Source organism: Misgurnus anguillicaudatus, chromosome 11, assembly GCF_027580225.2.
Source record: "Misgurnus anguillicaudatus chromosome 11, ASM2758022v2, whole genome shotgun sequence".
Classification (NCBI taxonomy): domain Eukaryota; kingdom Metazoa; phylum Chordata; class Actinopteri; order Cypriniformes; family Cobitidae; genus Misgurnus; species Misgurnus anguillicaudatus.
In genome coordinates, this window is record NC_073347.2 from 11,474,969 (window position 1) to 11,500,055 (window position 25,087).

Sequence of the window (25,087 nt, forward strand, 5' to 3'; positions counted from 1 at the left end):
ATGTAAAAACTACATCTTGCTATCTACAAACATACTACAAAAGCGTGCGCAGCATACTACAAAAGTTTTAGACCCCAGAGTCATATTAAGCTGTGACAGAGCTTTAAATGGAAGAACTATAGTGTGTGCTTGTATGTCTATGGAATGCTAATTGGGAGTAATGATAATGTCACTCTTCATGGCAGATTAGTGGAGTCTGAATGAGCATAACCCATCAGTCAGCACACAGCCTCTCACATACCTAAAGGTCATTTAATCACACACTCGTACGAGTGCATTAATATGTCACGCCCGCCAGGAGTGCTCACCTGGGATTAGCACAGCTCTAAGAGTGTGGATGTGCGTGTGAGAAGAAAGAAAGTAAGATGAAAAGAAAAATAAATGTAAAAGTATATTATAGCTCGACTGGGGGATTTTGTATGTCACATCGGGATGATGTATTGTCTTATTTACATTCATACACTATTAGACTGACCTGAAAGATTGACAAAGGGCCTATAACGTCTCAAACATTTGGTCTTTGAACTTAACTCTGATCCTAAAGCAAGGAGGGCCAAGGTTTGGGGAACTACAGAGACGGTTGCCATAGTAACCATCCATGAGCTTCCTGATGAGACGCTGGCATCAGGGGGGATTACTGTATGAACAGTGGGGGATCTGGGGTGACAGAAGCTGTCAGGGTGTCTGGAATTCATTTATTTGATTGGGGGAGGTGTTTCTAGGAGTGCATCTCATTTTGATGGACATCTATATGATTGAAGTATACATTCCCTCATTTTATCACCTAAACTTGGGGTCCAAAAGTATGACACCACTGGTGCTTCTATACTCTAATTTAAAACTCAGTTTATTATTAGCATAATTTGACTTAAAAGTGAGTTGAATCCATGCCATTTTCCTCTAATCACTAAGAATCATACGTTTAAAAAAAAAAAATCACTGTAAATAGCAGCGGAGACCATAACAACTTAAAAGATAAAGGTACAGTTGAAAGATATCTTTGTGATCCTGTTCAGAGCATTTTTTTCTAGTTGAAATAGCAAACAAGCTTATAATAAACTAGAGGTGTGAATCTTCACTGGTTCCTCGATTCGATTCGATTCCGATTATTAAGTTAACGATTCGATCCAATTCGATGTTACGATGCATCATGATGCATCACGATGCATTGCATCCTTTTTTTATTACTGCACATTGCTACATTTATATTGATGAATGTAAGAAGTCAGATACAGTATGTGAACTCCTTTTTATTTTGTTTTCTTCAAGAAGTATACTACTACTTAATAGGAAACAAGACAAACTTGGTCTGACAAACAACAGCAGCATTTAAAACTAAAACATTAGGAAAAACTAAAAGTGCATAAAACTGTCAATTAAAGCATTATCAACACTTGCATCCTTTAGCAGCTCGGGGTGAAAACAGTTAACGTGGTTTCTTAAATGAGTTGTATTGCCTACATTTTTATTTGTGCATGGCAGGCTTTACAGACAGCGTGTGTCTTGTCCAGTTTGTGCTTACCAGCATGTTCATAGAAGCCGAAATGAGCCCAGACATTGGCTTTTAAGATACCTGGTGCATTTTTTATCACTCGTGTCTCACAACCCTCCGCCATTTTTTCTACCACCACATACCTGTACGCGAAGAATGACGTCAGCACGTCGATTATGGGTTATTACTGCATCGATGCAGAATCGTCCACCCCCGCATCGCGATGCATCGCACAATCGATTAATTGTGCCACCCCTATAATAAACCTAATGTTGTTGGTATAGACTATAGGGTAACACTTTACTTGAATGGGTGTACATAAGACTGACATGACACATTTATAATCATGACATAACACGTGCTATGAACATGAAGGAGATATTATGCACGTTTATGACGACTGTCATTAAGTGTCAATCGTTTAATTATGTCATTTTTAATGCAAAGATGAGATTGTACGAGATGACAACCTGACATTAACCAATACATCTTAACTTGTCATGACAACTTGACATTACAAAGACAAAAACTGACCACTTTTTTTTTTACCAATGATACAAATTGAATTTGTAATTAAAATGTCATTAAGTGTAAATACTCTGTCAAATAGTATTATAACAACATCATGAATATTCTTCAGTTCGTAATGTTTTTTTAAGTTTCCATCATGTGTTAAACAAATAAAATCCATCATTTAATAATAATAATAATAATAATAATTAAAATTGATAAAATTATATTTTGCTGTATTTGGACACCGATTCACCTAAATTAAATGAAAACAGTACAATATTGGGTTAAGCAATGCAGCGTTGGGTCCATATCGCACATTGTACACATACATAAACTTGGGTATAATATTTTGACGTGTCTGTTGCATTTTGATAATGTATTTAAAATTGTTTGACATGGTATTAGCACTTAATGACATTTTAATGACCATTTAATGAAACGTTAACCCATAAAGCTAGTTCTTAAGTTTGATGATGATTCTGCTATGTCATGTTTATGACTGATTTATTAAGTAATGATGTATTGGTTAATGTCAAGTTGTCATAAAGACAATTCAAACAATGTCATCTTTAAAAATAACAAGTTGAACAAATGACACCTAATGACAGTTGCCATAAATGTGCATAAAATCTCCTTTATGTTAATGACACGTGTCATGTCATGATTATGAAGGCGTCATGTCAGTCTTATGAACACCCCTTCAAGTAAACTATATTTACCGACTATAGTATCATCAAAGTTATCATTATTGGTCTGAACGGGCCTTGAAAGAGTTAACGTGGTCACAAATTTGCTTATAATTGATGAATAGTGACTCAGAAATTGTGCAGAATCCTAAAAATATATATTTTCAAAATCCTTAAGCATTTTGCTCAATTTCATATTAAATTAGATTTTGAATCACAGATTTTCTATGTGGTCTCAGTCCTTTGGACCCCACTGTGAGTGAGAGAAATAAAATGGACCAAGATTAAAATCAAAGATGTCTGATTTTAGGTATTTCTTTGAACTACACAGTGGTAGGTGACTCACCATCTTTAACTATTTGCTTTATAAAATATGCCTTTGAAAGTGCAAAGCACACTTCTGCTTGACAAGTGTTGTATTTATTCAATAACTCTGACTATTTATAGGAAGTGAAAGAAAAATTAGCAAAGGTTAGCATCAGGAACATGGAGCATTTTCACATTATGGATAGCAGCATCTGGCCTTACGTGAGAAAGAGGACAGTTTGTGCTAATCAGCAGATTGCAAGATTTCCTACGTCAGTAAGGAAACATGGTTCACCCATAAGAAACTGGCTTCATAAATGTAAAAACCTCTATACAACATTACATTCAAGAATGGCCTTAAAAGCAATAATAAACACTAGAGGCTGTTTAAAGGATAGTTCACCCCAAATTTTTTTATTTACCCACACTCATGTTATTTGAAACCCATATGAATTTATTCAGTTTAGGACTAAATTAGTTCAGCAGAATGTCTGAGCAGGTCTCTTTCATAAAATGAATGTGAATGGGGACCTGCAGCTACCAAAAATTGCAAAATAAAAAGTAATCTTAGCCAGATGATATCTGTTTGAGGAAAGTTGTCATCAAATGAAATTTGACCGCACCATTTGATGTTTTTATAGAAAAGTTTGGACATTCTGGTATAATTCCCATTGATTTTTACAAAACAGTGTAACGTGTTAAAAAACAACAACAACAAAAATGTAAAGATGTTACAAGAAAAAAAGTCCTTTAAAATTATAATAAATCCTGATGTTTTAAAGACTGTTAATGGAAAAAAACATATTTTACGGGTTAAATGCTGAATGCAGACATTAAAGAGGTGGTTAAATGGTTTTCATGCATTCTGACTTATTAACACAGTTATAGAGTTGGGCGTGTTACAGAGTATTTCTGTGCCGCATGCACTTCGCCTGGGTTCGTACAAGTTTCGGAAAGTTTTTTCAATTACGGGTCCAGCTGACGTTTTTGGGTTTCTATACGTATCACTTCTTTTTATGGGCACTTCCCCCTGGAAAACCCCCGCCCACCCGTCAATCAGCGGGAGATGCAAGAACTTGCAAACATCACATCACGCGACAGCTTTGTTTAATTTCAAAACTCAACAATGGCACAAAAGAAGATGTGTGTTTTTGGATGTAAGGAGAAGAAAGTCTTATGGAAACAATGTATATAGCTTATTATCCAGGGTAGCAGCGGAGTTTTGCGTGTGTGTTTGATGTGCTGGATTTCATTGAGAAGTTATGAGTTGCATGCAGTGAGTAAGACTTCTGTCTTATGTTGGAAATAGGCGCATGCATATTAAATAAATGACACGAACTTCATGTAGTGAATGATAAATTAAACAGAGTTGTATAGTGTTGCATGACTCGTACTTGCTCCTCCCGAGGTAGTAACTCCTTAATTTTTTTCGTACGTTATTGGAAAGATTCGGTAAAGCTAAATCTTTCTTTTATAAATCTGATTAAACTAAAGACTCTTTGGAGATATAAAGGATGCAATACTAATCCATAGGTACTCCAGATTAACATCAGAAATGCAGAAACAGCATGTGTTATGTGAGCTTTGAGGATATCTAGATTAAAACATCAGATTTGCTAAGAAAAGTAACAGCACACCTCTTGCAGGCACCTGTCTTATTACGCTACCCAACACTTTCAGGCATAATAATAGCTTACCTATGAGGCCATATGACAAGAACTTGTTGACAGAGGTGAGAGCAAGGCCTGTGATTGGTCCAGTTGTGTCCTCTGAGCGAACGACCTCCAGAAAAGGTCGAAGGAACACATTGGGCTCCACATCAGAGAGATCTGGAAAGACATGTCACAAGGTCAGAGAACAGCCACTACTGGTAAAAACACATGACAGATGACATACCAGCTGTTTATCTCAGAGGACAAATTATTCAATTGTCGAAACATCTTATGAATCAGACTTCACAAGCGATGACATAAATGTGGCGTCAGATGAAATGATTATTAACTTGTGCTCAAAAAGACGTAACGGGAAAGAAAAAGAAAGTCGGAGAGCGGGTTAAGCAAGGGCTGTTTCTTATTCACCTTGGTAGAGTCGGGTATCTTATTACAAACTCTGTTTCCAAAAGCTTTTTTAAAGCAGCTGTGTAGGATGTAGGATTTAGCATTAATGAAAACGACTGAACTGGCTGGGGTGGGTGGACACTGCTGGTCTGCAGAAGGAACAGCTGCTGGGAAAATGAAAACCTCGCTCACATCATTAGAGATGCACCAATACCACACTGACAGCATAAGAGTAGTCATACTTTTGGGGTTTTAAATCACCGTAATCGATACCAGTATTTTTAGTAATAAATGCTGTAATTTTCAAGAGGGTTGTGGACTGACTCCACTACTGCGAAAATGCATATGTGTTATTTAGAAGCATTTTAAAGGCACTCTATACAAAAAAGTTTTGTTTTATTTTTAAGTTGGTGTCTAAAGTGTAGGTTACACGGGAATGATAATGTGAGACAAATAATTGAAAACATTCATGTGCAAACAAGCCAACGATTGTCAATCAGGCTATCGCTATTGGGGATATGACATTGGCCCAACCTTAATTAGCGTCCTCTTGTCATTATCAACCAGTTTGATGCTGTTAACAACACAAAATGAGCCTACCGTGTCTGTTAGGTTGTAAACAGAATAACTTAAAAGTAGCAAAAAGTACAAAGTAACAAACGCGCCATAAAAATAGTCAAGAGACGATATAGTCAAGTCATATGATAGCCTAATGTTAGGAGCCTTGTGGGTTACTGAAAATCATACCCTTTTTAAACGCTCTCAAATAAAACATGCCAATTGTGGAAAGTAAGAGTAAATTTCAGTATACTTGTTACACAAAGTCAACTTCAGAAGACTTGGGATTTAGCGGAGGAGCCATATAAACTCGTTTTCGGGTGTGGATGGGAAAAAAAGACATTGCACTTGAAATGTGTTTATTTAGAAGTACGAAAATTCTCCATTTTGATTTACATCTCGTATAGTAATTTTTGATGAGAAAAAGAAAGATAATGAAACAAATGCTCAGATGCGCAATATGAACACTGGCCTCCAGCTTTGAGTTTATTGATGAGTTCTTATAAGAAATAAGCTTAAATCCACCACACATAAAGTCTTAATCTAACAGAGCCAACAAAACACAGCTGCAGCCGAGGATGCAACACACTTCATTATCCCCGCCGAGCTCTTTATTTGTGGATGGGAAAGCACCCCGGGCCAATCCACCCGGGCTTGGGGAACAGCTCCTCTGAGAGAAGCGGCAAGACGGGGGCGAGGGCCACAAAATACAAACCAGGTAAAACAACAATGGAGAAATTAGTGGAGTCACGAAAACCTGCCGCGAGTGTCGATCTGAGGCGCTGCTCGCCGTAGCAATACTGCCTGGATTAGGGCTCTCTCGAAACAGCTACTTTGACGCATAAAATAACTTGTGACTTCAAAGCCGGCGCCAATTTTACAGAGCGCACACATGACCGTTGAGTATTAGCTCGTGATATCTAATATGCCTGCGGCTTGTTTGGAGATAAAATATAAAATAATTTGAAAATTTCCACACTTTGTCTTATCCCCGGCCAGGTCGCTTCTAGACTCGCTTCCAAAAGCAAATCTTACTTTGGGGGACTTGATGTTTTCTTTGTATTCTCATGGGAGAAAAAGCTCAGAAATGCTTTATTCCTACAGTGAAAACGCTTTGACACTGTTGCTGTATCTGATAACAGAGGTCTCGAGAGCTTACCGCATAGCTAAAGTTCATGAAAGACAAAAAAAGAAGAATCGCACCGAAAAATAACAAAAGTAACTTTAAAACCAAGTCTGCAAAATGTTTGTGAAGCTTCGAAAACAGGACACAATAACTAACCATTTCGTCAACCTCTGAAACTTTTAAAGGTGGGCTTAGACTATATTACTTTACAGTGGGGAAAAGGGAGTGTGAATTGTGGGGGGTGATGAAGGAAAAGGGATCTCAAATGAATCTGTCAATAGAGGCTAATAAAGTCTTCATCAGAGGCGATCACCCCATAAGTGCCACCTTCGCTACGGCTAGTCTCACAGATTGGAGAACTCAATTGTGTTGTATTGATCCGTCCAGCCATCGGCAAGCAGAGGCATTCCATCAACGGCCCATCTTGCTCCTACCCCCACCATACACCAATTTTCTTAAATAAAGCCTAAATATGACTCGGTACTTCGGAGCAATCTTCAGGAGCACGAAGGGAAATAAAGAAATCACGGTGTTGGACCATGATGGTGAGACAATCACGCCGTAACCAGGGTGACCTCTGTGTGACATTGCCAAAAATGAAAAAGGGATTAAAGTCGGCCACCCATCCATGTTTGCTCAGGCTAAGGGTTTTGAGTCTAGAAGTATGTGAGTGTCCTTGGAGAACAACCTCGGAGAGTAGAGCAATGGCATGGCACGGCTCCTAACAATCTCCCCTAAGATTCAACAATGCTTCTACTTAACTAGCAGAGGTATTGTAAGTAAAAATAGATGTGCGAATATGATGTTGAAGGCTACATGATGTAGTGCTGTTGACAGACTTAACTAATATTGAGTTTGTTTTTAAGTACCGGCCTGCACAGCAAAAAGCAGGTGTACTTTGTTGTCATATCTGCATGGTGTAGATCGACTTGAAACACTGATGAGTGTGGATTGAGTCTGGTTTAAAAGCAGCAGAGTGTGTCTGGGACCATTGCAAATAACCTCAGACCCTCGACCCCCGGGGACGGCCTAGAGCAAAAGACGCTGCTTCCACACATTACACATGCACATCTATTGGCACTGATGCAGAAAGGGCTTAAAACAGAGCACAGTTTAAGCGGTTGAGGGTCTAAACTATGGATGAACAAAGCAGCAGGGCATGGTTGAGGATAGAGCTGAGAAACCACATTAAAACGGTCTTTAAGTGATTCAAAGGGATTTAAAAAGAAGTGGATCAAATAGGTCTTACCGTGGGTTCACACCAGCCGCGTTTGAGCCGCGCGTGAAATTCTAGTCATCGAGACATTCGCAATCGGTAATTCACGTCATGGGAGGGGCTTCTGCCACTCCGCTCGCTTCATGTAATCACGTCACTACTAAAGCAAGCTCCTGATTGGTTAACGCAGCGCGTTTTTCCGACAAAGTTCAAATTTTTCAACTCGCGCGTTTCCCGCAGTAAACAGCTCATTCGCGCTGCGATACCTCCGGACGCACGTCAATGCGTCTTTCAATTGACTTAACATTGAAATCACTCGCGCTTGACACCTCTACCGTGGCTGGTCTGAAAGCAGCATTACACAACGGCAAAGAGCTTAAAATTGCAGACAATACAGAAAACTGGCTAACTACAGTATAATGCAAATGTTGTTTAGCATGGTTTTAATTTAAGATGATTATTTAATCCATTTATACAGTGTGTAGACACATTTGCACAGCTACCAGGGAAAACAGTAGAAAGTCGTAGAAAAAGTTAAAACTACAATAGTTTAAATGTAGCCTTGGCGATATTGTGATGTACAATAAATATCTACATGTTTTTTACAAAGTTGAATAAAGAAATTAGAGATGCACCAAAAGTTTGCAAACAAAATTATACGGCCGAAAATAGATAAACTCTGCTAAAATAGCGAAAATATTAAAAGTGTTAAAAAAAGCAAATAAATTTTCCGAACAATGAGGTCTTTGATGACACAATCAAATAACAACCAGGGCAGAGTGAGAGGTGAGCAAATGCAGCAAACATGTTGGTGAAAGCATCTTAAAGTGCGAGAAAGACACAAAAACACACAGCACTACAAGTTTCATTTATCATTTAAAATTTAAGACATCCTTAACAACATGCACTGTATAAAAAAGACACAGCAGCGATCCTGGGTATTTGTCTGCTGAATGCACAAGCACGAAGAACAAGAGACTTTGTCACTTCATCTCATGTCATAGAGGAGAAGAGGAACGACGCAGAGTTGAACAATAAAAAAAACGTATATTCAACAAAAACTTAAGTTTGTTAAGTGCCTCTGTCTCACTCTCCCTCTGCTTGTGCTTGAACGTGCAAAAGTTTATTCTTAAATAATGTGAAATAAATAGTAATAGTAAAAATGACATTCTGAAAATGTAACTTAAATAATTAGGAAAATGAAAAATAAAACATTTGTTAAGTATTCGGCCTTTGGTTGAGTGTTTCACTTTATTCGGCTTCAGCAAAGAATTTTCCTTTCCGTGCATCCCTAGTTTACATGCAAGTCAATTCTTCATGCGAGATGCCACAATCATCTTTATTAAAAGCGCATGATAAAAATACATTTTAAAGATAGGGTTTTTTTCTCCCTGATTAAAAATATACAGCTACACAACATCTGAGCTGGTTAGAAAACTTACGTCTGACCTCAGTGTACATTTCTGGCTGAGCTTCTGTTGCAAAGAACAGTCATATTAGATCATACCGATATAGATGGTATTGTCTCATCCCATATCAAGCCATTAAATACCGCAAGTACATTACCAAATCTCCATTTATTACCCAGCCCTAGTTGCAGTTGCACATAAATCAACTTTTACAATAAGTTTTCAACAGGACAATTATAAAATCACAATTTTTATCCATTTTTATAATGAAAGTGTCACACATTGTGCACTGCGTAAGCATATACTAGAATTTCAGATAAACAGTTGTTTTATCTATTGGAATTTATGAAGATGAAAATATCAGAGAAAATATTTAACTGAAAATAGTTCCTCAAAAAGTGAACTGGTTTTGGTTATACCACCCACCCCTTATTGGTGGGTTATTACACAGACTTTAAATAGTCCATTTTCTACACAATCTACACAAATGATCCCATATCCAGTTTCTTAAATGGTTTAAAATGTCCCCCTTGTAGTAAATGTAACTGAGCCACCACAGACACATTAGAATTCCATAAGAGCCACATGTTACACCATGCAAACAAGAAAAAGCAATTTTCCACTCGGTTTTATAGACTGTGCGTGTATGTGTGTGTGCATGTGTGTTCTGCTATTCAGAGCAGCAATGATTAGGCTACACCAGCAGCAATGCAAACAGTGGCTGACTCTCAGTAGTAGACTTGCTGGGCCTTTGTATTTGCTTAATTTCAACACAAAAGAATGAATAACTTAATTTACTAGGCAGCGATGTCACATATTTTAGTCAATTACATGAGCCTAGTGCCTTGTGTCAGGCTATAAACAGCTACAATGCCCTTTACTGTCAGGAACTTAATATTACAAAATAACATGCTTGCAAAACTCTAACTGGGGAATACAACTGTATAAAAAAAAGGTACAAAAGCTGTCAATGGGACTGCGCCCTTTTAAAAGGTCCTAATATGTAGCATTTATGTAGACATTTGGTACCAATATGATGTACCTTTGAGGAACTAAAATGGACTCTTTATATACAATGGTGTACTTTTTGAAAGGGTAACAACCCAGTGACCGCTTTTGTACTTTTTTTTCTGAAAGGTACATCTAAAAATGTGCATTCATTATAGCTCCATTGCAAAACATGCTGCTTTGTCGTCTATAGCCTAGATAGGCAACTGCATTCAAATGAATTTATTTATTGAATAAATTACAATTTTATAAAAAGTCCAGCATGGATTTTCCAGCGGTGCATTATAACATTGCCTACTAGGGGTGTCACGATTCTCCAAATACTTGATTCGATTACATTTTCGATTCTGATGTCACGATTCAATTCGATTCTCGATTTTTAAATGAATTTTTTTAAGACAAAAAATTATATGCCTTTATTATTTTTATTATTATTATAGTTTCACATTAACATGCACATTGCGTGCTTTTCCTCACATGGGGGTTTGTGGGCTTTACTTTACGCGAGAGAGCTTGTAGAGAGAGAATTCCTTCTTGCACGCAGATAGACTTAATGCGCGCGTCTTGGACTCCTATTATCTGAACTAAAACCGGTGCGTCATAAGCAGCTACGCTTCTCTCTGTCTCACGTGCATGCGCATCTCGCATCTGTCCAAAGTCTAAACATAAACTAAAGTAATAATCCTTACGTATTTGTTCAGTTTTTATGTGTTTCATGCGAGCTGAGGCAAACTATATCTTTTGTTTAAAATATAACACGCTGCATCTTGGCGGCTCTCTCGTGCACGTGCAGAGAGCTGCGCTCTGTCCGAAGGCAGATCACTAGGTAGTAATCCTGTTTATGATATGCATTTCAAGGAGTTGTAGCAATACATCCCTCGTGTTTAAAATATAAATAGCGTTCCGCTGGATGGATGTTTTTAAAGGCACTTCTGAGAGTTTATTTTCCCCCGCTTGGCAAGCCGACCGGACGTGACATGGGGGCGTGGCAGCATCGACAATCCAATTTTTTAATTCGAAGTTCGAGGTTGTGGCTTAATTTCGATCGATTTCGATTTAAAATCGAAATCGTGACACCCTTATTGCCTACACAATGGATAAATCTGGGTATATTAGAAACTGCAAAGCTATAAAACATTGTTTTGCAGCTGGTATTGCTAATTGCTAGTATTTCATAATCCTTTTTTATGTCTATACCATTAACCATGTCTATACTCATGTCAGTACTAATATTTATTTACTGTTAAGCTGCTTTGCAACAATGCAAAATTGTCAAAAGTGGCATAGGGATTTGAATTGAATTGAAAAATTATAATTTGTGAAATTAATTAAACTGATTCAAACAGATAGACAAGAGCCGTGTATGTACTTTCTAAATAAATAAATTCTTCCCTGTTACTCACCCAACTCAATACAGACAGTGCCAAATGAGACTCAATAGAGACACAGTTCACAAGCTCACAGTAAATATTACCTCCAAACAAAATGACCCGCAGACCACAAGGGTTACGAACGGGGGTTAGCAAGCAAGGGGTTGGAGAGGTGGGGTTGCAGGATCATCCCATGACCAACCCAGCAGCCCAAAACCAAATACTGATGGTTATTGATCTGCTAGTGGAATTAGAGTCGGACCTTTCCAGCAGCACGCTCTAATGCTGTGAGAGAGGTGACGAGCTAACAAGGCCAGCACGGCTGAAACGAACCCTTCGAGACTTCTCATCTCAGGCCCCAACCACAGCCTGATCCATCTGCGGGGAGGAGTTTGACGCATGTCAACGCGGCTCTCGTCCGCCCGCTCTCCTCTCTTGAAGAAAATTGGCACTTGTCGAAGAGGGCAATTAGGTTGTAACAATGTTATGGAACTCCATATGGTCGTTCTCGACAACCCGCAGCGGTGTTTTATAAATGCGCCGAACAATGCTCACCACAACCTAAACAGGCAATTTGAAAGCCCCAGAGAAATTAAAACTTTTCCAAGAGCTTCCAAAGTAACTCATTGAAAATGTATTTTCTTGTATAGTGTCATATCACAGCAGAATTTTAGCATGAGGGGGATGAAATATCACTTGTGTTCCAATTGTTGAGGTTACCTGATTTTTCAATTTAATTTACCATGAAAAAGTAGCATTGAAATGTTTAAAATTACATTTACATGCTTTGCTCTCATCCAAAACTATCAGCTATACACTTGCACTATTATGTGCATTGCCTGGGATCAAACCTGTGACTTTTGTGCAGCTAATGTAATGATTTACCAATTGTGCTATTAAATACTAACATACGCTCTTAAAAACAACTTTATTTAGACTAAACAACATGCAAAATGTAAAATTTGCATTATAAATTTCATTTATTGCGATGCAGCAAGCACCTGTTTTTAAGATCAAGGCTTTTTACATTAGTTAAGCTAATACGCATGGGACTGCAGAAGTGCTCCTACATTAAACCACTACTCACAGAGCACGAGGCACAAGGAGCAGCGTGTTTTTCATGTGGGGCATGAGAAAGTGACAGCACAGCACTACCTTCACTTCACAAAGATAAACAACTGGGCTGTTTAGCTAGTCCTCAACCCTAATCCCTGCCTCTCCTCCACCTCATCACTCTCCTGCTCTTGAGGAGCAGCCAGAGCTTTGTTTGCTGCACCTTGAGGCTGATATTAAAAAAAGTGCCAAAGAGATTTTGAGTGACAAAAGCAAACAAATAAACAGCAGGGCCGAGGACGACCTTTGACCTGTGGGGCTTTGTTCAAATCGCCCTGCAGTCATTTCAGGCAGTTTTCAACGCTGCTAGGTTGGACAGGGGTGAAATGCTGCTAGTGTGAGAATGTGAGAAGATTAAGGAGAGAACGATGATACAGATTTTTTACGTAAACCTGTATATGCTAATAAACGTACTCATTTCTAAAACATGCTTAGTCTGTTTTACAGTGTAACAATTCTTCTTACTCATTACAAAACAAGATGTTTATCAAGAACATATTGTAAAATACATAAAAAAACAAGAGCCCCTAGTCCAAAAGTGATGCATTCATAAACCATGACTTCATTAGTGGACATTCCCTGCCCAGCTTGCACCTGTTATCCTGCAAATAAAATGTATTTTGTATGCTGCATACTTTGAACAGAAGCCACATTATTCCGGCTGACCGCAGACCAGAGCAGAGATGGGCAGTGAAGAGCAGGCCTGGCTGTACTGTAATGTGTTTCACAGCTTGCTGTCTGCTCATGATGGATGGACTTGTGCTCCAAAATACTTTACGCTCAATCACCTTATAAATAACGGATGTTTTATCATGCTGAATTAAAACATTTGAGAGATGGCAAGCATACGGATTCCAGTTCCGCTGTGCTTGCGTGTGTGAGCGCGTATCCATCGAGCGCTTCCTGAGGAATGTGCGGCTGAAGGTTTCTTCCTGCGGTGGGAAGTTTTCAGGAAGCGAGCAAGTGCATCCTAGTAGCAGTTGATTTACTGGCGCTGGCGACATGATGTGGCAATCCCAACGTGAAAGTGTTTCAGTGCTGAAACATTAACAACCGTGCGAAGTTGCCACAAATTTTACAACTCCAGTTGCCTCTTTCCATGTTTGTACACATGGAGATTAATTTCATCTCATTCAATTCAATGGATTACGGTTCAAACTTGGAAACATCCATAAAGTCTTAAAGGGATAGTGCACCCAAAAATCTAATATATACTCTTTTTCTTCCAAACCTATACTATATTGGCAAAAGTTTTGGGACACCTGCCTTTAATGCACTTGAACCTGAATGACATCCCATTCTTAATCCATAGGGTTTAATATGGAGTTGGCCCCACCCTTTGCAGCTATAACAGCTTCAACTCTTCTTGGAAGTCTTTCTACAAGGTTTAGGAGTGTGTTTATGGGAATTTTTGATCATTCTTCTAAAAGCATTTGTAAGGTCAGACACTGATGTTGAACAAGATGGCCTTGCTCGTAGTCTCCACTCTAATTCATCCCAAAGATGTTCTGGTCAGGACTCAAGTTCCTCCACACCAAACTCACTCATTCATGTCTTTATGGTCATGTTGGAACAGGAAGGGGCCATCCCCAAACTGTTCCCACAAAGTTGAAAGCATGAAATTGTCCAAAATGTCTTGGTATGATGAAGCAATAAGAGTTCCTTTCACTGGAAGTGATTGGAACACCTGAATTCAATGATTTGGAGGGGTGTCCCAAAACTTTTGGCAATATAGTGGATATGACAATTTTCCTTGAGATGTCAATCCCAGTGTTCCTCAATAAAAGTTCACTTTACATTCAACATTTCTACTTTCTTTAAGGAGGAAAGCCACACAGGTTAGTTAAGGCACAAGTGTTTTTAGTAAACCAATTTGTCAACTGATAGTGATGACAGCTCTTGATGATGACACTGAGACTAGCATACATGATCTCAGAAGTCATCTCCAGACAAGACGTTCTCTTCCCAAAAACTATTTCACACCATTATACTCTCATATGTTGTAAGTTTCAACCCTATCCTTTTCATGCAGATATGGAAAAGTGCTTAGTCCGTCAGTCAGTGGACAGTGTGTCCTTCAGCTGGAGCGGCCCCAAATTAGCACCTCTATTTAGAGAAAAACAAACAGCCAATGCAAGACCCACTGTTCCCGCTCCTTTCCTGTGATCAAGGACCCTTTGCGGGGTCCTCATGTGTCTTCAGCGAGGGCATAGGGGCCAGCGGGGGGCTTGGCTGGCCTACACTGAGGGGTTAAGACAGGGAGAGCGGTCAGCTCGGCAGGATAAATCACCACACACATGCTCTGGCTCGGAGCACATTTCACAGCACTCCTGGTGAGTACCATCATCCACAACTGCATGGAAAGAACGAGAGAGAGAGCGAGAGAGAGAGAACGAGAGAGAAGAAAAAGCGAGGTGACGAGAGGGAGAAAGAGAAAAAATCTGGGCCTTATTCGTTTCACCTGCTGTGTTCCTTCAGCTCTACACTAATGGCATTCCCATGGGGTACGAAAGCATATCCCACAACCACGCACTGCAGATTTAGACAACAGGCCTGGGCTACTGTGTTAGCAGGATACGATAACCACAGACACAGAGGCGCATACTAAAACAAACCCTGCCTACAATTAGAGTGCCGCTTCAGTCGGCACAGGAAAAAAGGAGAAAGGGAAGAAAACCTGGTTGAAAGGTGCAACTTCTGGAATCAGAAGTAGTCAAACATACAGAAGTGGCATGGTCGGAAATGTGATGTGACATGCTAAACGTGGTCTAAAATCTTTTTAAAAAGCATTTCAAAAACAAAAGTAATGGCTAGTGCAAGTTCTCGAGCTGTGGTGCTAATGCGCTCATGCAAGTCCTAATCCAAACATGCAACGTTTTTGGATTTTGTCCCCCAATCACTTCCTGTCCTCTCTTTAAAACATTCTAAATAAATTCACATGGTCAGAAAGATCTATCAGATCTATCAACTCTTACGAGTAAATAAGTGACAAAGGTGCTTAACTTTACATTTTATGAAAATTCAAGGTACACAACTAATGACCCCAAACCTTCCAAACACATGTTAGTACAAGTTGACAGGTTATGCACTGAAGTTGTTAGTGTGCATCTAAAGGGGCCTGACATTAGCTTGTGTCCAGCTGTGAGCTCTCTGTTGTAGAAGAGTATGTCTGATGTCCCGGGTGCTGAGTTTTCTCTTGGGCTCCTCAGTTTAAGAGAAGGCAGCTGTGTTGCTGCTACCACAGACGGTCTGGATATTACCATAACCCATAGAGCGAAGGATTTATACATCTAAGCATCAATCGGCATATAAATGTAACCTGGGATTTAAATAATTTTTTTGACCATTTGTATTGACCGACAATAGATGAACATGATTAGACATAGGGGTTCGGTACACCAGACTCAGACCAAAATCTCCTGCATGTGCATCACTATTGAGCGCTCTAATTATAAAATAAACTGATCTAATGTGCATGCTTCCTCCCTAGAGAAAGCCTCTATCCACACTCCATCACAACACAAGCTCTTCATTCACCATACAGCAAAGTCTTAATCAGAATTAAGTATTAAGTATCAGACAGGGCTGTATTTATAAGTGATGCTGTGTTTGCAGCCTCCAAGCATTGACAGCAAATCCTGTGTGTGTGTTTTATAAAGCGCAGCGGTTAGATGGGTTGGATTAGGCTCAAGTCACCGAATGACTATATTATGAGCCATTGCATTAAGGAAGATTAATCTTAATCTGAGCTGTTTCGGTGTGCTGTGTGAGAGAGCGAGTGAGAGGGCAGAGGAACAGCCCAAACGGAGCAGAAGAGTATTAATGATAAGCTCTGTAGGGGCTGAACTGATCAGCCCTGTGTCCATTCTCACGTTTGCGAGTCAGAGAGGCTGTTTAAACCTGGTATTAAGATGAATTTTGGTTGATCAGATCACAAGTGGACAATGCTAAATACAGGTGTAAACGTGGTGTAAAACGTTTTGAGCTTGTCCACTTTTGACCACATTCAGAGGTTGTCGAAAAATGCATTCGACCAGATTGCTGGTGTAGACTCGCATGTGATCGAATGTGTTCTACAGCCACAACCCCTTCATCTATTCAAAGGTACCGAGTACAATGGTTTTACATTGGATATGACTTCGAGCACGAACTAACAGTGTTCATTTTAGGGGATGCTGAAGCTTTGTATCCGTGTTGACTAGATGTGGATCACGTGACTTGGGTCGCCTTTGTTGAAATGTAATTATTCATTAATTTATTAAATAATCAACCAGTGTGCTACTTTTCTGCATGACTAGTCAACTGGTAAAAATGAATAGTTGTGACAGGGGCTCTTCTGCAAAATGCAGTTGCGGTTAAATGGACCATACGCTACAAAAAGTTCTTCACAGCAGTGCTAAAGGAGAACAATTTTTGGTTCCCCAAACGTAAAAAAAAATGCTGGGTTATTTTCAACCCAGAGTTGACCCAACAATAGGTTAAAACAACCTAGTATTGTAGCCCGAAACAGCCTAGCATTGTGAGCTCCAATCCAGCATAGGTTAAATTACCACCCAACGGTTTGGGTTTGTCCAATTTTGACCCCAAAAACCCCAACATTTTTTTAAAAGGAAGAATCCTTTTGTGAACCAGAAAGCTTCTTCAGAGAATGATGGGTTTTTATGGAGCCATACAGCCAAAAATAGTTCTTCTAGTTTGTGTAGCACCTTTATTATGAGTAGTGCACAAGCGTTTCATTCCTTCTTTATTAGACAAAGAGCTTATGGGCAGTGTGATACAATTTCCAAATGTCTGGTGATCTACAAAGGTAGTCTCTGCCATGTGAAACTAAATCTTCTCAATTTTTTACATATTGGTAATGTGTAACAAAAAACATTGTGCTCATATAAAGTTTACCAAACTGAAATGCCTTCATCTAATCATGTATTCAACTACAAAGCAGTGTATTTCAACACTGGAAAAACACAATCGGTGTGTAATCGTCCACTGACACCAGATGAACTGCTCATGTCAGTGCCAGAGACTCTCTCCATGGTAACAGCTGGTGACTTTGGGTAACACAGGCTCGGGGACAACATTTCTGTGCAGTGATACCATAGGGTCCCCACAGTGGGCAAACATTAAAGCCTATCGGGTGTACTCCCTGCGGGATATTGAAATGCTACGCTGAGAGTGGCGGGCAATGCCCTGTACAGCTTAGCAGACCAAGGCGACAACTGTCATAAATTACTCCCCTGTGGGTCAGCATGTCTGCAATACTGTAACCGGCCCTGCATGGAAAGAGGGTGAGAGAGCACAACGTGATCTCAACAGTCCAAAACTATTGTGACGATCAAAAGCAGGCGGGCACACAGCGACGCACACACAAAGTTCAGACGGGGAAGAAAAATTACAGAATGACTTCAAGAACGTGCACGACCTCAACTCCCTCTTAGTTTCCATTCATGGGCTGAGAGTTTGAAGAGCAAAAGCAAAAGTACTCCAGCTATATTCCCATCCCATCTCAACCTTTCCTAGTGATGTCTAAAGTGCACTTCCCTGGGGTTTGCTGTTTGTCATAAAACATCTCTCAGCACGTAATTTACCCCAAACCGGAGAAGCAAAAAAGAAATACAAACACAATTTACAGAAGTGGTGGAAGACCAGAATACTGCAGCAGTTTGCCAGGAGTGCGGTAATTTTAAACCATGTGCCGTTAAGTGGTTCTTCCACCATACTGTGTGGTAATGTAGGACAGCTGAGCACATGGGCCCTCGGCCAGGGAGTGCATTATCTTTATGAATTCATGACAGAATTCTTCGTAGATAGCAACACAAGATAGGTGTTTGTAAACATTCAAGCTCCGTTTTCACATGAGAACGTTTCGAATAAATGGAGAACTTGAAACGTCTGCCTACTACGCAAGCCATCTTTCGTGTCCTTCGACTGTACCAGAGGTTTTCAAACTTTTTTGTCAGCTAAACCCCCTTGACCTTATCATTTACTTGAAGTTCCCCCTGAGATTTTAAGTAAATATTTCAATAAATTAATAGCACAATTGCATTTTTAACTTCAAAGTATTTTACATAGTTTTTGTTATTATTACATGTTAATAGACCTTCATCTAGTAATTTTTTTTTTATTGGTACATAAAACGTTTTAAGTTTTCTTATATATTGTAGTGTATAATTAAACAAAAGTATGGTATTAAATTAATTATTAAATTATTATTGATTTTAAAATATTTTTATTTTATAATTATTCCATTGTAATTAAATAATAGTTTTTTATCAACTCACGAACCCCATGCAATTCCCTCGGGAACCACTAGTGGTTTGTGAACCCCTGTTTACACACTGCCCAAAATAACTAGAAGTACATGGTTTCTATTATTCATTATAAATCAACACAATATAAAACTTTGAAAACATTTTGAAAATGTATAAAAATCAAAAACACAAAAGAAGATGATGAATCAAAAACAAATCATATCATACATACAATCAAAAATAAATGATTAAAAACAATCAAACAGTCAATACCCATAAAGTATGTGCCACGCTCATGAAATGGTCAGGTATGATCTAAAAGTATGCTCTACGAATCCACATGCCAGCAATGCTCTGAAGGTTTCAGACTAAACTTGACACAATGTTGCTTACATTACAGGCTTTGCTAGGATTAGTTTGTAAGTGCATAATTGAGACCCTCATTCCCTTGTACACTTGTCAACTAGCCATGTTTTGTAGCCAGTTCAAAGATAAAAGGATGACATTGCGCAATTAATAAAGCCATATCAATGACAATTGAACAACTTGGTGTAGAGTATCCTGTAATCTGTTTTCATTTATTTCCTCTTTGGATTTAATATTTAAAGGAGCATTGACACTTTGGTGACAAATTTATTTTCTTTAGCGTACTCCTAGCTCATCAAAGTTTGCATTCATCACATGTTTTTTGTTATTTTGTGCCTTATGACAGAATTCCTTCCCATAAATCAAGTTTTTGCAGTCTGTTGCATCTCCATCTCGGCCCGTTCATTCTGCACACGCAAGGCTGCGCCTATCCAATCCGACTGGCATCACGGCCATGGAATGCTGAAGTCCACATTTTTCCCATTCAGCAAGGAAAAGCGGCCTTTCAAAACCAATCAACTAGAAATGTTGCTTTGTTTTTATTTTCAACTGAACTTCCTGGAACCTATTATGAAGCTGTCAGGGATGTATATTTAGCTATGGCAACAGCGGGCCTCTTCACCCACTTGCGCCAATGGTCATGTCACCTCTGATAAACAGAAAAACAATTGGCTATCCGCCTTTGTCACCTTTAAAGAAAATGTCCAAAAGTGCACTGGGATAGAGATGGCCGATCACAGGGCAGAAGATTAAAAACTTTAAGATCTGATTAATTTGGTGGGACTTTTAGGTGGAATAGCTGATTTGTTCCATCCAATTGACCACTGACCTATAAAACCTTTAATAGGCCTCTTTCTTTTAATGAAGGGTCCCATGAGATGGGGGATAGCTAACTCAAAGAAATGTGTACCATATTTTTCGGTCTGTAAGCTGCGTTTTTTTTCCATATCTTGGTTGGTGCTGCGTCTTATAATCAGGTGCGCCTTGTAAGTCAGTATGAATTAATTTTGACATTTATGAGGCAAAAGACAAAATTACTGTCTATAGCCGCGAGAGTCCGCCATATGCTGCTTCTGTATTTATGTAATTCAATGGATTCAGTAATGTGGAATGACGAGTATGCGAACTTCACGCTAGTTGGCTTGTTCAGTTAATTTAGCCTATTCAACCTTCCAGGTAAGTTCTGTATGCTATTGTTTATTGTTTAAATAACTGATAATATACTTTAACGTATAGAAATCTATTCAGCCTGCTGTTCTGTCTGCTATTGTTCAGTTGAATAACTTGCCTTTCCAGATTAAATGTCTGTTCTTCGGCTTGGATTTTGTGAAATAATTTTCTACATAAACGCGACATATAGTCCACTGTGACGCATTTTTGAATGATGCGGCTTATACTCCGGTGCGGCTTAAAGTCCAGAAAGTACGGTACATGGCACAACATATCTCCCTTTGCTAAATTATGAGACTAACTGATAATTACAATAACCTTGCCAAAGCTTCCTTAGACATCACTTTAATAACCGAGTAATATAGGCCCTGTCACATTCATCAATAGCTGTAATACATTATAAAGATTTGTGTAGGTTGCTGGCTTGGTTTATTAAGATCAGAGGTATATATCTGTACTGTTGAGTTTGATGGAATCTGTGTATTAAGCTCAGGATTAACCCAGCCTAAACTTGACTAAACGATAACAGAGCAGCCTACTGGTTCACAAGATCAGCCCACTGTGACCTCAGCCCCCAAAACTCAACCCACTTAAAAACAAACAAGACACACAGCAACTCTATACATATTGCCAAGTCATAAATTCAGAGTCAAGCTTATATCACTTATAAACACAGCCAGTTTAGCAGAAATTAGTAAATTTTAATCAAGACTGGCTTATGAGCATAACTGAAACAGTTAAAGTCTGCCCTGAACATAGTAGATCGATGAGGGAATAAAATATGACAATCGCACAGACAGACTGGTGATAAACACACTATAAAGCATGCAGAAAACACTGTACTGAGATCAATGCTGTGCTACAATCCCAAAAGTTATAAAACGTTTCCATTCTGCTATTACAATCTAAAAATGTATGGGAATTTTTGACAGAACACACTGCTGGATTAAAAAATGACCCAATGCTGGGTTGTTTTAACCCAACTGCTGGGTTATTATTACCCCGTGGTTACATAACAAAAACCCAACATTGGGTCATTTAACCCAGCATGGGGTCATTTTGAACCCAGCATGTGTTCTATCCAATATTTACCCATTATGGGTCAAAATAACCCAGCCATTTTTAGAGTGTACTAATACGTATAAAATGACAATTTATAAAACAAGTACATGTGCATTTGGTAATTCATGTGAACTTTTAAATTTGAAAAGATGAAACTTGCAATTAGATCTTGCCGATATAATTTTCTTTTTATATTACAGTATTTTTTACATTTGGCTTTTAAAAACCACTCACCAGGGGTAAAGTTAATAACTTTAAGCCATTTTTGACCATAGGAGTACAAGTCAATATACAATTCACAGAAAAAACAATGTTGTAAATTAGGCATGGGCCAGTTACCAGGTTGACCAAGGTTCAATGAATCATTTTTTTCAGTGATGGGTTTGGAACAACACCAGAGATTAAACTATTTAAAATTTGAGTAAAACATTCTTAATTCCTTTCTTTTGTGTTGTCCCTCACATATAGGCAGAGATTTAACTGTGGGTGATGTATTTGTCTCACTGTTACTTTAACACTCATGTCAACATCCAAGTCACACGTCAATTTTTTGAAAGAATATTATAATTTAAGGCCTTATTTTTGCCTGGCATACATGTTGCTTAAAAATAAAATGTATTGTCCAGTTGAGAGTTGTTGTTTGTATATGCAGGCATTTGAAAATAACACATTTTAGTGTTGCAATGACAAAACTGAAACCGTGGTATTTTTGCTTAAAGTTATCATACCGCCAAAATCTCATACCGGCCCATGCCTATTGTAAATCTGTTCTTAAATGCTTTGTAACTTGAATTACACTGTAAGGAATCTATGCCTAAATTCATGAACATTCCACAACATTATTTAACACTTATTCTCTATTTATAATAAACGGTAAACTGACAAAATTTATGAGTACCACAAATGTAACTATGAGAATTATGATACGACAAAAACATTTAAATAAATCAAAACTGGGACTGTAAAAAATGCAGTTAAAACAACTTCAAATCAAGAGCATGTCAATTCAACCTACTGTTTTAAGCTTTGGCTTGTGAAAACTTGATCTAACTTAAAAAATGTAGTTAAACAATTTCAACTTGATTTTATAAGTTAAAGTAACATAAAATATATGTTGATTTGACAAAAAAATGCTGCGTATTTAGTTATATTTAAGCATCTTGAAAGTAGCAAACCTGTAACTCACCCTGAGATAGTTAAACTGTAGTGAAGCAGTTCACGTTAGTACTTTTTCGCCATGATTGGTCAAAGTCGTCAATTTCAAAAATATTTTTAAAATCAAATTTTTGCTTTGTAATTAAGGCAGTGCTTCTCAAATAGTGGGGCGGGACCCCCAGAGGGGGCTCGAAGCTACACCAGGGGGGGCGCGCGAGCCCCCGGGGAAAATCCTTTTTAGGAAGTGATTTTTTTTGCACCGTCACTTAAAGACATTACACCCCAAACACGCTGATAAGCCGCTTGCGTTTTTTATCATTATTTATTGATTATATTTAATTTAATTTTTCAGTATTAAATGGTCAAAAAATATACTGTAAATAAGGATTGATTTTTTATTTCAGGCAAATTGATGCATTTTTAGTCTTTTATGTTACAGACTAAAAAACAATGTTAATAAAGTTATTCTTTGTTGTTAGTTGATTGATATTTCTTTTTTTGTGTTTTCTTTAATGTTAATAAGGATACAATGTTTTGCAGATGTGTAATTTTATAGACAAATTATACTATTTACAGTCGCGCCGGAGAGTTGGGGGGGGCGCGAAATGTTTACTTCTTCCTAGGGGGGGCGTGAGAGAAAATAATTGAGAAGCACTGAATTAAGGGAATAACTATGTTGGCAAAATTATTATTTCAAACATTTAAGCATAAATCATAAAAATTTTTGATAACCATGAAGTTGACCTTAAACTTTTAAACTATATGGTATTACTTGCATTACCAATATCTATTGCATAATCAAAAAATATGAAAAAATTTGCAATGTTATCATTATTGCCAATCCGTACATGCAATGCTAGGTCAAAAATCTTAAATGCTGCCAAGTCTTTGTCTGTGAGTGGAAGCTGAATTGCAATGGACATCACCATGCAAGGCAGTAAAAGAAGCATGAGGGTTTGGGGAGGGCTGCTGGCACTGCAGCACACAGGCAGGTCTATTTTGCTTTCAGAGCACTCATCACCTTCTTGTTGTCCTGGGTTGTTAGCATGTCCCCTGGTCAGCTGTGGGGGCTGTGCCCGAGCCACAGTCTCCTGTCCCTGTCAGCATGACGGCTTTTGTTAAAATTTGTAATCGGCGGCGCTGATCTGATTCTATTTAGGAAGGACTCGTCAACAGGTTTAAAAGACCGGCCGCACATGTCACCTCTTTCGATCGAATATTTATGCAGCCACCCCCCTCACTACGAACGGCTGGCAGTTGTTTAATCATCTAAGAGCGTCTGTTTCTCCCCCGCGCCACGATGCCGACAAGTAAGTTCTGACCCATTTCACCTTTACGACGCGCTCTAAACTCAGCTGCCACCCAAAAATAGGAACTGTTTTTTATGCCTGCCCACTTGAATGTTATTGACATTGCCAGCGTTCTGTTCTTTGCCGACAGCGGGCAGCAGGTTTAAGGCCTTTAATCGTACGGTTAAGCTTTGTTACAGCGGTTCAATGAAGAGTAATTAAGAGTGATGGGGAGCACTGGAAACGGTCCATGATGGGCGACAGCAACACACGTGATTAGAAGTAGATGTGGAAATATTTCTACAACATCTTGTATATTTTACTACAAGTCTTTTTAAAGAACCTAAAGCCTAAAGCTGAGGAAACATCCAACTGCTTCCCTTCAGATTAAGACCATAGTCATTTTCATTAGGTGAGGAGAATGAGACTTGTGGAATGAATGACAGCCACAACTTGCCCAATGAAAATGAGGCTGAGAATCTGTCTCAGCTTGAACATGCACAATTTGCCCAGAAGTTGAAATATTAGTAAACTGATATAAATCTTCCTTTTTATTTCATGTTTCACTTAGAAACTATCCATAGTGGCACTGTTTAAAAAAGTAGCCCTCCAGATCGTTTTATCAATAGTGGTAGCCCTTGCTCACAAAAATGTTAGAGACCCCTGATCTATAGGGCATTTGGACCTGAATCTTCACAGGCACATTCTGTGTACACCTCAGACTAATGGTGCTTTTCCATTGCATAGTACCCCATGGTTTGGGTCTGGTCAGCTTACTTTTGGGGGCTTTTCCACTGAGTGCAGTACCTAGTACCCGTTACTTTTTTTAGTACCACCTCGGTTGGGGTGACCCGAGCTGATACCACAAACACGAAAACACTGTAGATTACTGATTGGTCTGAAAGAATCATCACTACCAGCGGCATTGCTATAATGTAAAAAA

At 38.7% G+C, this 25,087-nt stretch overlaps 1 protein-coding gene across 8 annotated transcripts in view; it reads right to left on the minus strand.

Moving 5' to 3' along the window:
• Positions 1 to 25,087, minus strand: part of gbf1 (golgi brefeldin A resistant guanine nucleotide exchange factor 1) — an 88,360-nt gene that overhangs the window by 38,257 nt on the left and 25,016 nt on the right. For all 8 annotated transcript variants that reach the window (XM_055170842.2, XM_055170841.2, XM_055170839.2 and 5 more), the window contains exon 4: positions 4,695 to 4,826. In XM_055170842.2, the coding sequence (XP_055026817.2) occupies positions 4,695 to 4,826 (132 nt within the window). The remainder of the gene's footprint in view (positions 1 to 4,694; positions 4,827 to 25,087) is intronic.